This window comes from Meles meles, chromosome 9, assembly GCF_922984935.1.
Source record: "Meles meles chromosome 9, mMelMel3.1 paternal haplotype, whole genome shotgun sequence".
Taxonomy (NCBI): domain Eukaryota; kingdom Metazoa; phylum Chordata; class Mammalia; order Carnivora; family Mustelidae; genus Meles; species Meles meles.
The window spans coordinates 16,839,394-16,856,424 of record NC_060074.1 but is presented as its reverse complement, the minus strand read 5'-3'; the positions used below and the strand labels follow the sequence as shown (position 1 = coordinate 16,856,424).

General features: G+C 41.1%; 1 protein-coding gene across 2 annotated transcripts in view; it reads right to left on the bottom strand.

Annotated features, from left to right (window-relative positions):
* The window catches only part of PARD3B (par-3 family cell polarity regulator beta), a 1,055,741-nt gene that overhangs the window by 409,721 nt on the left and 628,989 nt on the right, over positions 1–17,031 (bottom strand). For both annotated transcript variants that reach the window (XM_046019094.1, XM_046019095.1), the window contains exon 13: positions 13,651–13,783. In XM_046019094.1, the coding sequence (XP_045875050.1) occupies positions 13,651–13,783 (133 nt within the window). The remainder of the gene's footprint in view (positions 1–13,650; positions 13,784–17,031) is intronic.

The window sequence follows — 17,031 nt, the reverse complement described above, 5'->3', positions numbered from 1 at the left end:
ATCTTCATGTGAGCCAATTCCTTACAATAAGTCTCATTATATTAGTTATTATATCTTATTATGTATATGTCACATATGTTATTATATATTTCATATTATACACTATAATATATGTTATTATATGATGTATAATATAATGTCTATTATACATTTAATACATATGACTACAAATACATCCCATTGGTTCTTCTATAGAGAACCCTGCTCAAAGCTCTGCCCCAGGGACTAGTAGAAAATGGAGGTAATTCTGGCAGTGCTGACACATCCCTGGGTTGGACGCTGGAAGCAGGAGATCTGAGAGGCAGGGTGACCAGGGTACAGAAGCACGGTGAGCAAAGGCAGTGGATGCTGTTCCCCTGCACTGCCTCCCATCCAAGTAATCTAGTGATTTGGTAATATAGCTGCAGTCAGGCAGCCAGAGAAACAGAACAGAAAAATACACCATAAACTAGAGAAAAGGCACATACTGAGACAACATTTCCCACTGGCTGTCATCTCTCTACCCTTGACTTCTTAGCCCGTCTTTCACACTGGTGATGAACGTAGCTGTGATCATGTAACTTGGCCTCCCAGAAACATTTCAGTTGCACACAACAGCTTAGAGCATGAAGGTCTCTGCCCCGGCAGACAGCATCAGCTCCTTATCACCCTTAGCTACCCAGGACTACTTACTGTTCCCCAACCACCAGCCTGGGCTTTCCTGCCTCAGTGTGTTTGCTTACGTAACCGCAAAATCCACTCGCGTCCATCAAAGTCCCACCCTTCTCTCAAGATCCACCTCGATATTTTTAGGGCAGAGGCAGAGAGTACCAGCGCTCACTCTGTATTCCTCCTTCGCTCTGTGTTCCTCCTTTCTTTCTGCACATACAGACCCCATTTCCCAGCCTTCTTTGTACCTAGATTTGTTCTTGCCAATAGCATGTGAGTTGCTCTGGCCATTGACATCCCCAGTGTCAGCGGTTACGAACGGGCACATTCTCTCCACCTGTCCCATCACCCAGCGGCAAGCAGAACTGGAGGAGTCTCTAGACAATGGCCCAGAAGGGCAGAAGGAGCCCAGGTCCCTTCATCACCACTCGGAGCACAGTGCCCATCCTCCTTCCACCACGCCTCATTGGCTATGATAAGAAAGATACTTTCGCTGTCTTTATCCACTGACATTTGGGGTTTATCCATTACTATTATGGAAAATTATTCCATTTATAACATTTCTCACATGCTGCTTCTGCAATGAGCTATTGATCTATCATCTATGTATCTAGACCTATTTTTCTTACTGGACCACAGAGAAACTCCTCCTTGCCCTCCCTCTCCTTTCCCTCCTCTTCTTCCGATTCTTCAAGTTTTATTACAATTGTTACCTCTACATTTTTTTAGAGAGAGAGAGAGAGAGAGAAATTGCACTGGGGGGTAGGGCAGAGGGAGAGGGAGACAAGCAGACTCCTTGCTGAGCAGGGCGCCTGACATGGGGCTCGATCCCAGGACCCCAAGATCACGACCTGACCTGAAATCAAGAGTCAGGTGCTTAAGTGACTGAGCCATCCAGGTGCCTCTGTTACCTTTAATTTTTATTTCATCCACATGAACAACCTACATATTTTTAAAGTATCTATAGGTACAGAGGCAAATATCTTCTTTGTTGATTCTCTGTCCCTGGTACATTTTAAAACAATGGTATAAGGAATATTTTTTCTCATGGCCCAAACATCTCTATTAACCCTCTATCAGTGTGAAAATGTGGAACTCTTTTCTCCAAAAAATAATATTTCTGGATTTCACCACATGGACAAAGTTAAGTCTTGGTGGCCGTCCTGTATATTTGCCTGGGAAAATTGACAGCGCGCCCTCCAGTAACTGCTTCATTCATGACCCAATGACCCTGATTTTAATCATTTTTTATTTTTTTACTTGTTTTATAGACTCCATCCTGCTAGGGCCAGATCAGAAAAGAAGAGTGAAAGAGATTGCAACTTAAGACAAGGGCTCACCAGGCTATGGCCCTGGTCCAAAACAAGCCCACCGTCTGGTTTTGTACATAAAGTTTCATTGAGTTACGCTCATTCATTTACACACTGTCCATGGCTGCTTTTGGATTACGGCGGCAGAGCTGAAGAGATGAGACAGAGATCCCTTGGTCTGCAAAGCCTAACATACTTACTAGCTGGCCTTTTACAGATAAATTTTAATGACTCCGGATTTAGATTTTTTGTTTTAATTAATAAAAATGCTAAAGCCTATTATTGAGGGCTAGCACAAGCATTGTATTCTTTTTTGAATCGTGGATGGTGTATTCTGCACAATGGAGGTATCCAATAAACATCAGACAAATTGAAAAGTATAATTCAATTTCCGATCACCACTCCACAGGGAGTGTCTTACGTGCTACAGAGGGGTAGACATGAGCTGGTTCCCCAGAGAAGGCACATTAGGAATAATTATACATTATGTGTCTGCCCAAAGACCCCAGGGAACATGGATCCAGTGAGATGGGACACACAACCAAAGGGGCCTGACTGGGGTGGGGACGGAAGTCCTACAGGAGCCTTCCCTGGGTGGTGAGCCTGGGCAGACTTAGGGCAATGGGTGACCTACACATGGGGCTAGGGTGCAGTTGAGCTGAAAGGGGGGAACAAGCATGGGTGGAGCAAAAAAGGGGGAGACGTGAGCAATGAAAAGAGAACTAATAACAAACCAGAGGCAAATGATGCTTATTACTATTACTTAACCGTTACGTAGCCAGGGGTGAGATCTACCACCAAAATTCTTCAGAAAGTACAGTGTTGGTAATTCATATTCTTTATTAACATTTAAATGCTTAATAGGATTTTATAAGTAAACCCTTGGGACACAGCTCCCATCCTGACCCCTGGCCGTCTTGGGGCACCACACGCATTCTACTGCAGGCACTACTCGCAATTCTGCAACACAAATGTGAATTTTCTGGTGCTACAGTTTCTACAAACGTTAGTTCTAAAAATGCCTTTTCCAGGAACAGCTTGACAGGAGTATGTGTGTATATATATATATATATAAAAAACCAAGGAACTGTGGGTGGCATGTACTATTATTACAAAAATAGATGGAACCCTGCATATCAACATTGGATTTTTAAATATACAAAGGAAAAGGAAAAAGGGAAGAAAAAAAAGAAGTGAATGTTTTGGCTGTAACAGTTCCTTTCCTCACTAGACATTACATTTTGTCAACTCAATCTTGCTTTTCTGAAGGGGCTCCTTAAAAAACCTGGTCTTGTTGAGTCAACACTCGGGTTTCAGGAGGAACCTCTTGCTACTTCATTTGCATCTGAAACTCAAAATCTCTCAATGGTTCACAACATTTTAAATGTTTTGAATATGAAAACGAGATGGCGATCAGGATGTTCTTTTACAGCCTCCTGTTTACAAATTCTATGACATATATTTTTATCTCTAAGTCAATAGGCTTACATAAAAGTAAGAAAATTTCATCTACTGCTCTCTTATGATTAAAATTTAATGAGTCTAATGTCTGGATAGGTCAAGTTCTTGGATACACAAGGAATTCTTGAATATACAATGAAATAAGAGCAACAGATTTTTCCTGCTTTAAAAAAAATAATGTCGATGCAATCCCTGCTTGAAAAAACTGGATTTTTTTGTTGTTGTTGCTTTAATCACCTTGGAAAACTGACATGAGGAGAGGAAGTAAAGCCGGAAACTTGCAGATAGCTGACCTGTGCGGTTTTTCACTGGTGTAAAAAGCTGTTCTATCTGGAGGTAAGTCGCAAGAGAAAGAGAACAGACAGAGATGCCCAGTGGTTGTCTGGGGCCACATGTACCCAAAGGACATAGCTGGTCAGTGGAAATACAAACTCAGAACATTCTATTGACATTTCAAAGTATAATGACGTTTTGTTTTTAGCATGTGTTTTGACTAGACTCTTATTTGAAATTTTTTTCCTGTATATATCCTCACACTTCAACTAGTTCTAAAATTTCATAATTTTGGACTCTCCTGTCCCTTCTAGAGATAGTGTCCCATTTCCTTGAGTATCTCAGTGTCCTCTAAAAATAGTGTGTATGATCATGACTCCAGCATCAATATTTTATAGTTATTAAAAATGAGGGGCCTCTGGCTGGCATACTTGCTGGAGCATGTGACTCTTGCTCTCAGGGTTGTGGATCTGAGCCCCACATTAGGTGTAGAATTACTTAAAAGATAAAATCTTTAATAAAAAAATGAAACAAGATAGGGGATAATGTGCCCACTACTCCTTTGGATGTCACTGGTATAATTAGGAATAAAACCTTTGAACTTGGATTATCACTGTATCACATGTTTCTTGAGAATAAAATGCCAATCAAATTATGTAAAGCCCAAATATTTTAATACACATGGCAATGTTCTTGATCATTATATGGGCATGGTTGAGAGAAGGCTGGTCTAGTATGTGGAAAACTTGCTGTTCCTTCCCCAGACTCTCCTGCTACTGTGATTTAAGGTCTTGGAAAGAGATCTCACTTTGTCAAGACAAATTTTAATTTCTTAAAGAAGACGAGAAAAGACAAGAGTATTTCTTTATCTGACACAAAGTCAAGTGAGCCTTTAATCACATTTTTGGTATCAGGTGAAGGACTTCAACAGTTTCAAGGGACCAATGTAAGACAGGGTCCATGCTGTAGTTTAGGGAATGAACCTGAATAAGAGAGGGGCTGAATCCAGGCTCTGCATGGATTAAGTATGTGGTCTTGGGTTAATTATTTACTCTCTGTTTCTTCATCTGTAAAACGAGGATAATGGAGAGGAGTCAAGATGGCAGAGAAGTAGCAGGCTGAGACTACATCAGGTAACAGGAGATCAGCTCGATAGCTTATCTAAACATTGCAAACACCTACAAATCCAACGGGAGATCGAAGAGAAGAAGAACAGCAATTCTAGAAACAGAAAATCAACCACTTTCTGAAAGGTAGGACTGGCGGAGAAGTGAATCTAAAACGACGGGAAGATAGACTGCGGGGGGAGGGGCCGGCTCCCTGCAAGCGGCAGAGCAACGGAGCACAAAATCAGGACTTTTAAAAGTCTGTTCCACTGAGGGACATTGCTCCAGAGGCTAAACCGGGGTGAAGCCCACGCGGGGTCAGCGTGGCCCCAGGTCCTGCAGGGTCACAGAAGGATCGGGGGTGTCGGAGTGTCGCAGAGCTCGCAGGTGTTAGAACGGAGAAGCCGGCTTCAGAGACAGAGCCGAGGACTGAGCTCTCAGCTCGGGGTTACCTTGAACTGGTCGCGGGCTGGGTGAGCTCGGAGCACGGTTGAAGGCTGGGGATACGGGAGTGATTGGGCGCTGTCCTCTGGGGGCGCACTGAGGAGTGGGGCCCCGGGCTCTCGGCTCCTCTGGGCCGGAGACTAGGAGGCCGCCAATTTCATTCCCGTCCTCCGGAACTCTACGGAAAGCGTTCAGGGAACAGAAGCTCCCAAAAGCGAACCGGAGCCGATTACTGAATCCGGCCCCTGGTAAGGGCGGTGCAATCCCGCCTCGGGGAAAGACACTTGAGAGTCACTACAACAGGCCCCTCCCCCAGAAGATCAACAAAATATCCAGCCAGAACAAAGTTCATCTATCAAGGAAAGCAGGTTCAATTCCTATGACAGCAGCGGAATTCCAGAGGAGGAGAAAGCAAAGCACGGAACTCATGGCTTTCTCCCCATGATTCTTTAGTCCTGCGGTTAATTCAACTTTTTTTTCAATTTTTTTTCTTTCTTTTTTCTTCTTCTGCTAAATTTTTTAAAACTTTTACCCTTTTCTTTTTTAACGTTTTTTGACTAGTTTATCTAAATATATATTTATCTTTCTTTTTTTGTTGTTTTAAGTAAATTTATTTATTTTTTTTCCATTTTATTTATTTTTTCAGCGTAACAGTATTCATTGTATTTGCACAACACCCAGTGCTCCATGCAAAACGTGCCCTCCCCATTACCCACCACCTGTTCCCCCAACCTCCCACCCTCACCCTTCAATATTTTTTATTTATTTGTTTTATTTTTTAAATTTTTTTTTCTGAACCTCTTTTTATCCCCTTTCTCCCCCCCACAATTTGGGGTCCCTTCTGATTTGGTTACAGCGCATTTTTTGGGGGTCTTTGCTACCCTTTAGTATTTTATCTGATCCTTCATATCCGATTATCTGGACAAAATGACAAGGCGGAAAAAATCACCACAAACAAAAGAACAAGAGGCAGTACCGAAGGCTAGGGACCTAATCAACACAGACATTGGTAATATGTCAGATCAAGAGTTCAGAATGACGATTCTGAAGGTTCTAGCCAGGCTTGAAAAAGGCATGGAAGATATTAGAGAAACCCTCTCTGGAGATATAAAAACCCTTTCTGGAGAAATTAAAGAACTAAAATCTAACCAAGTAGAAATCAAAAAAGCTATTAATGAGGTGCAATAAAAAATGGAGGCTTTTACTGCTAGGATAAATGAGGCAGAAGAAAGAATTAGTGATACAGAAGACCAAATGACAGAGAATAAAGAAGCTAGGCAAAAGAGGGACAAACAGCTACTGGACCACGAGGGGAGAATTGAGAGATAAGTGACACCATAAGACGAAACAACATTAGAACAATTGGGATTCCAGAAGAAGAAGAAAGAGAGAGGGGAGCAGAAGGTATATTGGAAAGAATATTGGAGAGAATTTCCCTAATATGGCAAAGGGAACAAGCATCAAAATCCAGGAGGCGCAGAGAACCCCCCTCAAAGTCAACAAGAATAGGCCCACACCCCGTCACCTAACAGTAAAATTTACAAGTCTTAGTGACAAAGACAAAATCCTGAAAGCAGCCCGGGAAAAGAAGTCTGTAACATACAATGGTAAAAATATTAGATTGGCAGCAGACTTATCCACAGAGACCTGGCAGGCCAGAAAGAACTGGCATGATATATTCAGAGCACTAAACGAGAAAAACATGCAGCCAAGAATACTATATCCAAAGATGTGGTATATATACACAATGGAATACTATGCAGCCATCAAAAGAAATGAAATCTTGCCATTTGCGACGACGTGGATGGAACTAGAGCGTATCATGTTTAGTGAAATAAGTCAATCGGAGAAAGACAACTATCATATGATCTCCCTGATATGAGGACATGGAGAAGCAACATGGGGGGGTAGGGGGATAGGAGAAGAATAAATGAAACAAGATGGGATTGGGAGGGAGACAAACCATAAATGACTCTTAATGTCACAAAACAAACCGGGGGTTGCTGGGGGGAGGTAGGATTGGGAGAGGGGGAGCGGGCTATGGACATTGGGGAGGGGAGGCGAACCATAAGAGACTATGGACTCTGAAAAACAACCTGAGGGTTTTGAAGGGTCAGGGGTGGGAGGTTGGGGCAACCTGAGGGTTTTGAAGGGTCAGGGGTGGGAGGTTGGGGGAACAGGTGGTGGGTAATGGGGAGGGCACGTTTTGCATGGAGCACTGGGTGTTGTGCAAAAAGAATGAATACTGTTATGCTGAAAAAATAAATAAAATGGAAAAAAAAAAAAAGAATACTATATCCAGCTAGGCTATCAATGAAAATAGAATGAGAGATAAAAAGCTTCCAGGACAAACAAAAACTAAAAGAATTTGCAAACACCAAACCAGCTCTACGGGAAATATTGAAAGGGGTCCTCTAAGCAAAGAGAGAGCCGAAAAGTAGTAGATCAGAAAGGTACAGAGACAATATACAGTAACAATCACCTTACAGGCTAATAATGGCACTAAATTCATATCTCTCAATAGTTACCCTAAATGTTAATGGGCTAAATGCCCCAATCAAAAGACACTGGGTATCAGAATGGATAAAAAAACAAAACCCATCAGTATGTTGCCTACAAGAAACTCATTTTAGACACGAAGACACCTCCAGATTTAAAGTGAGGGGGTGGAAAACAATTTACCATGCTAATGGGCATCAGAAGAAAGCTGGGGTGGCAATCCTTATATCAGATCAATTAGATTTTAAGCCAAAGACTATAATAAGAGATGAGGAAGGACACTATTTCATACTCAAAGGGTCTGTCCAACAAGAAGATCTAACAATTTTAAATATTTATGCCCCTAATGTGGGAGCAGCCAACTATATAAACCAATTAATAACAAAATGAAAGAAACACATCAATAATAATACAATAATAGGAGGGGACTTTAACACTCCCCTCACTGAAATGGACAGATCATCCAAGCAAAAGATCAAGAAGGAAATACAGGCCTTACATGACACACTGGACCAGATGGACATCACAGATATATTCAGAACATTTCATCCCAAAGCAACAGAATACACATTCTTCTCTAGTGCACATGGAACATTCTCCAGAATAGATCACATCCTGGGTCACAAATCAGGTCTCAACCGGTATCAAAAGATTAGGATCATTCCCTGCATATTTTCAGACCACAATGCTCTGAAGTTAGAACTCAATCACAAGAGGAAAGCTGGAAAGAACCCAAATACATAGAGACTAAACAGCATCCTTCTATAGAATGAATGGGTCAACCAGGAAATTAAAGAAGAATTGAAAAAATTCATGGAAACAAATGATAATGAAAACGCAATGGTTCAGAATCTGTGGGACACAGCAAAGGCAGTCCTGAGAGGAAAATATATAACGATACAATCCCTTCTCAAGAAACAAGAAAGGTCTCAAGTACACAACCTAACCCTACACCTAAAGGAGCTGGAGAAAGAACAAGAAAGAAACCCTAAACCCAGCAGGAGAAGAGAAATCATAAAGATCAGAGCAGAAATCAATGAAATAGAAACCAAAAAAACAATAGAAAAAAATCAATGAAATTAGGAGTTGGTTCTTTGAAAGAATCAATAAGATTGATAAACCCCTGGCCAGACTCATCAAAAAGAAAAGAGAAAGGACGCAAATAAATAAAATCATGAATGAAAGAGGAGAGATCACCACTAACACCAAAGAAATACAGACAATTATAAGAACATACTATGAGCAACTCTACGCCAACAAATTTGACAATCTGGAAGAAATGGATGCATTCCTAGAGACATATAAACTACCACAACTGAACCAGGAAGAAATAGAAAACCTGAACAGGCCCATAACCAGTAAGGAGACTGAAACAGTCATCAAAAATCTCCAAACAAACAAAAGCCCAGGGCCAGACGGCTTCCCAGGGGAATTCTACCAAACATTTAAAGAACTCATTCCTATTCTGAAACTGTTCCAAAAAATAGAAATGGAAGGAAAACTTCCAAACTCATTTTATGAGGCCAGCATCACCTTGATCCCAAAACCAGACAAGGATCCCACCAAAAAAGAGAACTACAGACCAATATCCTTGATAAACACAGATGCAAAAATTCTCACCAAAATACTAGCCAATAGGATTCAACAGTACATTAAAAGGATTATTCACCATGATCAAGTGGGATTTATTCCAGGGCTGCAGGGTTGGTTCAACATCCGCAAATCAATCAATGTGATAGAACACATTAATAAAAGAAAGAACAAGAACCATATGATACTCTCAATAGATGCTGAAAAAGCATTTGACAAAGTACAGCATCCCTTCCTGATCAAAACTCTTCAAAGTGTGGGGATAGAGGGCACATACCTCAATATTATCAAAGCCATCTATGAAAAACCCACCGCAAATATCATTCTCAATGGAGAAAAACTGAAAGCTTTTCCGCTAAGGTCAGGAACATGGCAGGGATGTCCATTATCACCACTGCTATTCAACATAGTACTAGAAGTCCTAGCCTCAGCAATCAGACAACAAAAAGAAATTAAAGGCATCCAAATCAGCAAAGAAGAAGTCAAACTATCACTCTTCGCAGATGATATGATACTACATGTGGAAAACCCAAAAGACTCCACTCCAAAACTGCTAGAACTTGTACAGGAATTCAGTGTCAGGATATAAAATCAATGCACAGAAATCAGTTGCATTTCTGTACACCAACAACAAGACAGAAGTAAGAGAAATTAAGGAGTCAATTCCATTTACAATTGCACCCAAAACTATAAGATACCTAGGAATAAACCTAAGCAAAGAGGCTAAGAATCTATACGCGGAAAACTATAAAGTACTCATGAAAGAAATTGAGGAAGATACAAAGAAATGGGAAAATGTTCCATGCTCCTGGATTGGAAGAATAAATATTGTGAAAATGTCTATGCTACCTAAAGCAATCTACACATTTAATGCAATCCCTATCAAAATACCATCCATTTTTTTTTAAAGAAATGGAACAAATAATCCTAAAATTTATATGGAATCAGAAAAAACCTCGAATAGCCAAAGGAATATTGAAAAAGAGAGCCAAAGTTGGTGGCATCACAATTCCAGACTTCAAGCTCTATTACAAGCTGTCATCATCAAGACACCATGGTACTGGCACAAAAACAGACATATAGATCAATGGAACAGAATAGAGAGCCCAGAAGTAGACCCTCAACTCTATGGTCAGCTAATCTTAGACAAAGCAGGAAAGAATGTCCAATGGAAAAAAGACAGCCTCTTCAATAAATGGTGTTAGGAAAATTGGAGAGCCACATGCAGAAAAATGAAATTGGACCACTTCCTTACACCACACACGAAAATAGACTCAAAATGGATGAAGGACCTCAATGTGAGAAAGGAATCCATCAAAATCCTTGAGGAGAACACAGGCAGCAACCGCTTCGACCTCAGCCGCAGCAACATCTTCCTAGGAACAACAGCAAAGGCAAGGGAAGCAAGGGCAAAAATGAACTATTGGGATTTCATCAAGATCGAAAGCTTTTGCACAGCAAAGGAAACAGTTAACAAAACCAAAAGACAACTGACAGAATGGGAGAAGATATTTGCAAACGACATATCAGATAAAGGGCTAGTATCCAAAATCTATAAGGAACTTAGCAATCTCAACACCCAAAGAACAAACAATCCAATCAAGAAATGGGCAGAGGACATGAACAGACATTTCTGCAAAGAAGACATCCAGATGGCCAACAGACACATGAAAAGGTGCTCCACATCACTCGGCATCAGGGAAATACAAATCAAAACCACAATGAGATATCACCTCACACCAGTCAGAATGGCTAAAATTAACAAGTCAGGAAATGACAGATGCTGGCGAGGATGCGGAGAAAGGGGACCCTCCTACACTGTTGGTGGGAATGCAAGCTGGTGCAACCACTCTGGAAAACAGCATGGAGGTTCCTCTAAATGTTGAAAATAGAACTACCCTATGACCCAGCAATTGCACTACTGGGTATTTACCCTAAAGATACAAACATAGTGATCCGAAGGGGCACATGCACCCAAATGTTTAGAGCAGCAATGTCTACAATAGCCAAACTATGGAAAGAACCTAGATGTCCATCAACAGATGAATGGATAAAGAAGATGTGGTATATATACACAATGGAAAATATGCAGCCATCAAAGAAATGAAATCTTGCCATTTGTGATGATATGGATGGAACTAGAGGGTATCATGCTTAGTGAAATAAGTAAATCGGAGAAAGACAACTATCATATGGTCTCCCTGATATGAAGACGTGGAGATGCAACATGGGGGGTTAGGGGGATAGGAGAAGAATAAATGAAACAAGATGGGATTGAGAGGGAGACAAGCCAATGACTTTTAATCTCACAAAACAAACTGGGGGCTGCTGGGAGGTGGGGTTGGGAGAGGGGGAGGTGGTTATGGACACTGGGGAGGGTATGTGCTATGGTGAATGCTGTGAAGTGTGTAAACCTGGTGATTCACAGACCTGTACCCCTGGGGATAAAAATACATTATATGTTTATAAAAAAAAAAAGAAAGAAAGGATGAATACCCAACTTTTTTAGCAACATGGACGGGACTGGAAGTGATTATGCTGAGTGAAATAAGTCAAGCAGGGAGAGTCAAGTATCATATGGTTTCACTTATTTGTGGAGGATAACAAATGACATGGAGGACATTGGGAGATGGAGAGGAGAAGGAAGTTGAGGGAAATTGGAAGGGAAGGCGAACCATAAGAGACTATGGACTCTGAAAAACAACCTGAGGGTTTTGAAGGGGCGGGGGTGGGAGGTTGGGGGAACCAGGTGGTGGGTAATAGGGAGGGCACGTATTGCATGGAGCACTGGGTGTTGTGCAAAAACAATGAATACTGTTACACCAAAAAAAAAAAAAAAAAAATTTAAAATGAGGATAATAGTATTACCCACTTCCAGTGTGCATGTAAATTGCTTAACACAGAACCTAACAGACAGTAAACATTTAATAAGTAAATGGTCACAGCTGTTGTTGCTCTTCTCACTAAAATGGAGTAAAATGGATGAAGTCAGAGAAAAAGGCACCGTCCCATTCTGATGAAACAATTCTCAAGGAATCTGAGATGTTCAAGTCTGTTTTGATGGCGTTAACTCAGAGTTTCAAACTGGTTCCCACGTAGTTTAAATTCAGGTAACATGTTAAATGTGAAAAAGGGACAGATTACAGAAATAGTACCTGCATTCAAAGGCTCACTATGGAACCACTGAGTGTGATGATGTAAAATACTCAGTGACATAGTGAGGTGGTCATAATGTGTTATTAATTAAAAGAGCAATTTCCTAAACATTATATACATATTTCATTTTCACTTCATTTTATATATGCATATTTGCATGAAGGAAAGATTTGAAATACAGATGTAAAAATGTTATCGATTAGTATCTTTGATAGTTAGAAGGATGAATGAGTAATATTAAATTTTCTTTTTATTGCTTTTCCCTATATTTTCTGTAATGAATATGCATTGCCTTTGCAATACAAAAAACTTAAAGTTATTTTTTAAAAAAGGACATTCGGGGAAATAAAAAAAAATTTTTTTCTTGGTGACCTAAAGTATGATTTTTAAAAAACCAAGTCCAGATGCTTTATATCCAGAGCTCTACTAGTACTGGAAAATAAGGGAAGGACAACGAAGTGAGGGAATAATAAGAACATTCCAACTGTTACAGGATGGTCTCATTCATGGTATTTACCACACTCTTCCTAGAACCCGTGAATCATGCAATGACTGCCTTACTGTTTAATACTAGTCCTCACATTTTTTTTTAAGTTTAATAGTTATTTACATTTGGTAACTTCCAATAATGGAAAGATTGTTAAAAAAAAAATAACAGGGGCGCCTGGGTGGCTCAGTGGGTTAAGCCTCTGCCTTCGGCTCAGGTCATGGTCTCAGGGTCCTGGGATAGAGCCCCGCATGGGGCTCTCTGCTCAGCAGGGAGTCTACTTCCTCCTGTCTCTCTGCCTGCCTCTCTGCCTACTTGTGATCTCTCTCTCTCTCTCTGTCAAATAAATAAATAAAATCTTAAAAAAAAAAAAAAACAGTTTGCCATTTTGTTTCTCCATGCTGCCATCTTGTTTTCGTTTGGTTTGTTTTACACATAATTCTCCATGTTTGGGGCAGCAAACACAGAAACTGTCACTTCAACTGGAGGCGATGCCAGGAATCTGCTTCACAACTTCTGAGTCAGCCCTCCCACCCATCATCTCCCCGTGTTCGTGACTCAGAGGAACAAAGCCTGCACTTGGTCTAATTAACTTCCCTTTGTCCTTTTAAAAAATATATATAGTCTTGGGTTTTCTCCAGCCATTTGCAGCAGTCAGAAATGGACAGACTCTTACCTTTCTGTTTGTCCTGCGAACTGTAAGTGCTGAAGGGATGCAATGAGCTGTTATCATTTCTCCTGGAGGGGGTTATAGTGTTTTGACAGTTCTCCAAGCACGGCTTAGAAAATGCCCCACACTCTGCAGGCTCCTAAGGAATGAAAATACAAAATTACATTTGCTTTTTAGTACGTTCAAACTTGGTCCATGAAAGCAAAGTAGAGAACGATCAGTTTATGAATGAGCTCCTAAAAGTCTACTGCATATACACTCTCAACTGGAAAATCAAAATGGCCCTATCAGCAAAGACATCTTTGAATGCGAGATACAAAAAGTACCGACAACGTGGTGCTAAGGACTGGGACGACTCATAGCCAGCACCAAAGAGGACTAACTTTATCATTCTTTCCCCCCACTTACAACTGGCTTCTTTCAAATTTTCTTCCATCTGGGAATACAGCTTGTGTATAACGGTTCATGCCAAGGGTGTTTTTCTGCCAACCAGCTGGTTCCTCTCTCTCTCCCTCAGCAACTAAGTGCATATGCTCTAGGACAAGTCAGAACCTAAGCAGGTTTGCCAATCAAACGCCAGGAGTGTATACCACTATGGACACCAGGTCTGCTGGCCAGAAGCTAAAACAAACTCGGTGACAATGTCAGACAGAGGTTCTCCTGAGCTTCCCCCCATTTTTTGATGTTTTTCCCTCCTGTGTGGATGTGGACAGCCTTCCAACAAATTCACAGTGTCCTCAAAATGGCTGTATCCAGAGTAACATGCCCACAAACCATGTTACAGAGGTGTGACGAGGGAGCTGAGGGGGGGCGGTTCCGGAGAGCTCCAGGTATCTGTTCGAGAGGATGGAGACACACAGAACCGGGTTCTGCTCTTGCTCAGGTTATGTGTCTTTCTCACAGATTTCAAGGAAGTCACGTGGACGCCATCCCACCAGTGTGCCCTTGACCATGTGTGAGGGGAACAGGATGCCAAGAGAAACAGAGATCCCATCTCCATAGCTCTTTACTTCGGAGCAAAGCATTTGGCCTGAATAATTTTATTATACTTTCCTCTCACTTACAAAAACTCAGTATCCTGCTAAACAAAATATTTAAAACATTCAATTTATACATTCTTAATAGTTAAAATGTTTTCAGCTGCTGAAGGTCTCTTAGCTTCTTGTCGAGGCTTATAACACTTTTCCCACATGTAGTGTTACCCTCTACCTGCGTACTGCTAGTCAAACCAGACTCGGCCAACAACTCCTAAATTAAAGCCCGAGCCTCAGCAGGCAGGAGAGGTAGGACTTACTTCATGTAGCTGTGTGTTTCAACAACAAGAACCAAAAAAAAAAAAAAAAACTGCTTTCCCAGCTCTTTGATAAATGACACCATCGATATCCCAACAACTGATCAGTAACCAGCCTAATTAAAGTATTCAGCTTGTAAAATCGAGCTGTCGTGGAGCCCTCCATTAGTGTCCCAGCCAATAAAAAATATAATGGATTTTTAAACATATTCTGCTTCTACCAAGATGAGCTTGTAGGGAGGAGGGAAATGTTTTGGGGGGAGAGGGGAGGGAAAAAAACAGGTCATAACCCATTTTTTAATACTAAGTCTCTAGGCTCAAATAGAATTACAATTGAACCTCAAGCTCACCCTTTGAAAAACATGTTTCTGTTTAAAATGATTTTGATTCAATCAAGGATTCATTATGTATTCTTCACGAGGTCCTCATCAAAACTGTTTACGTATCTTGTACATCTGGGTAATGTGGGAAAATACTCCAACAACTATATATTTTGACTTTCCTTAAGTAGCTCCTTCAATTTTTTTTATATCAATATAATGTTCAAGTAACCGTTTTGGCATTCTTGCCAAATCTAACTAATTGATTTGCCTGAATGCATGAGCAGTGCTGAGACCTTTTTCTCGGGGACGCTGCTTTTTTATTGTACCTGCGGGTGACTGCTTCTCCACAGGGGACACCGCAAGAGCAGGAGTGCACGGCATATGCTTTGACACAGCAAAACACAGAACTGGGAGAGAAATAGCTGCAGACGGTTTTTCTGTTTTTTTGGATTTTTTTTCCAATTTAATAAAGATGAGCTGTACATCGGCAGCTGCTGTCTTCATAAGAAAAAAATGTTCTTTAATCTTCATGGGTACCACAGAGATTCCAGAGAGCTGAGAGCATCAAGTGCCTGCTCATTCCCCATGGAAGGCATGTAAATATTAGGGAAACTAAAAAGGGACCTTGTTTAAATATTCTCATCAAAATTGCGGGCCGCCTGGGTAGTTCAGTGGGTTAAACCTCTGCCTTCGGCTCAGGTCATGATCCCAGGGTCCTGGGATCGAGCCCCACATCAGGCTCTCTGCTCAGCAGGGAGTCTACTCCCCCTCTCTCTCTGCCTGCCTCTCTGCCTACTTGTGATCTCTGTCAAATAAATAAATAAAATCTTTAAAAAAATTTGCTTGTCATCCCATTTCTTTTAAGAATGAGTGAGAGAGAGCATGAGAGAGGAGAAGATCAGAGGGAAAAGCAGACTCCCTAAGGAGCTGGGAGCCCGATGTGGGACTCGATCCTGGAAGTCCGGGATCATGACCTGAGCCGAAGGCAGTCGCTCAACCAACTGAGCCACCCAGGCTCCTGACATCCCATTTCTTAATTCCTAATTAATTTCCTAGTGAACTACATTAATAAGACACTTCCGAGGATGGGCAACACACTGAAGGTTTAGTACTTTCTTCTGATGGAATAATTGTCAACCCACCTCAGAGTGGGAGACCAGAAACTCATGCAGTGAAGAAGAATGTAAATGATAAAACGTCACAACTAGAGGACCTAAATACAGAATGCTTACCCACCAGGCGCACGCCCATTTTAGAGAAAGATATGAAATTAGGGAAGGGGAGAGATGGCGGACATAACTCTTAACAACCTTGTTCATTTTGTCTTTCTTTCTCTTCTTTTTTCCTTAACTCTTGCTGTTTGTATAGGTATGGTACTCTACAGCACTGCCTTCCAGACTTTTCTCTTAGTTGAAATATTTTTGTTCCAAGAAATCTTAAGGGACACATAATACACAGATGCACAGAGGGGTGGCTTAAGGGCCCATGGGCCATCCTTCACACCTCTCCTTGCCAACGGGATACCATGAATCCCAAGGCTCTAGGGTAGGAATTAAATTAAACAAGAAAGGAGCCAATTCCACTATGGATGGGAGCATTAGATAAGGGTTTTATAACTATGTACATAAGTAAAATCCATTAAATATTCATGGAAGCCTCTCTGTCACTTAAGCAGACACAAATGTTGAAAACGAGTTGGCTCATTATATATAGTCTCCGGTAATTGGCCAATTTACATTTATTTAACATTTACAAGGTTATGTACAGAAGAGT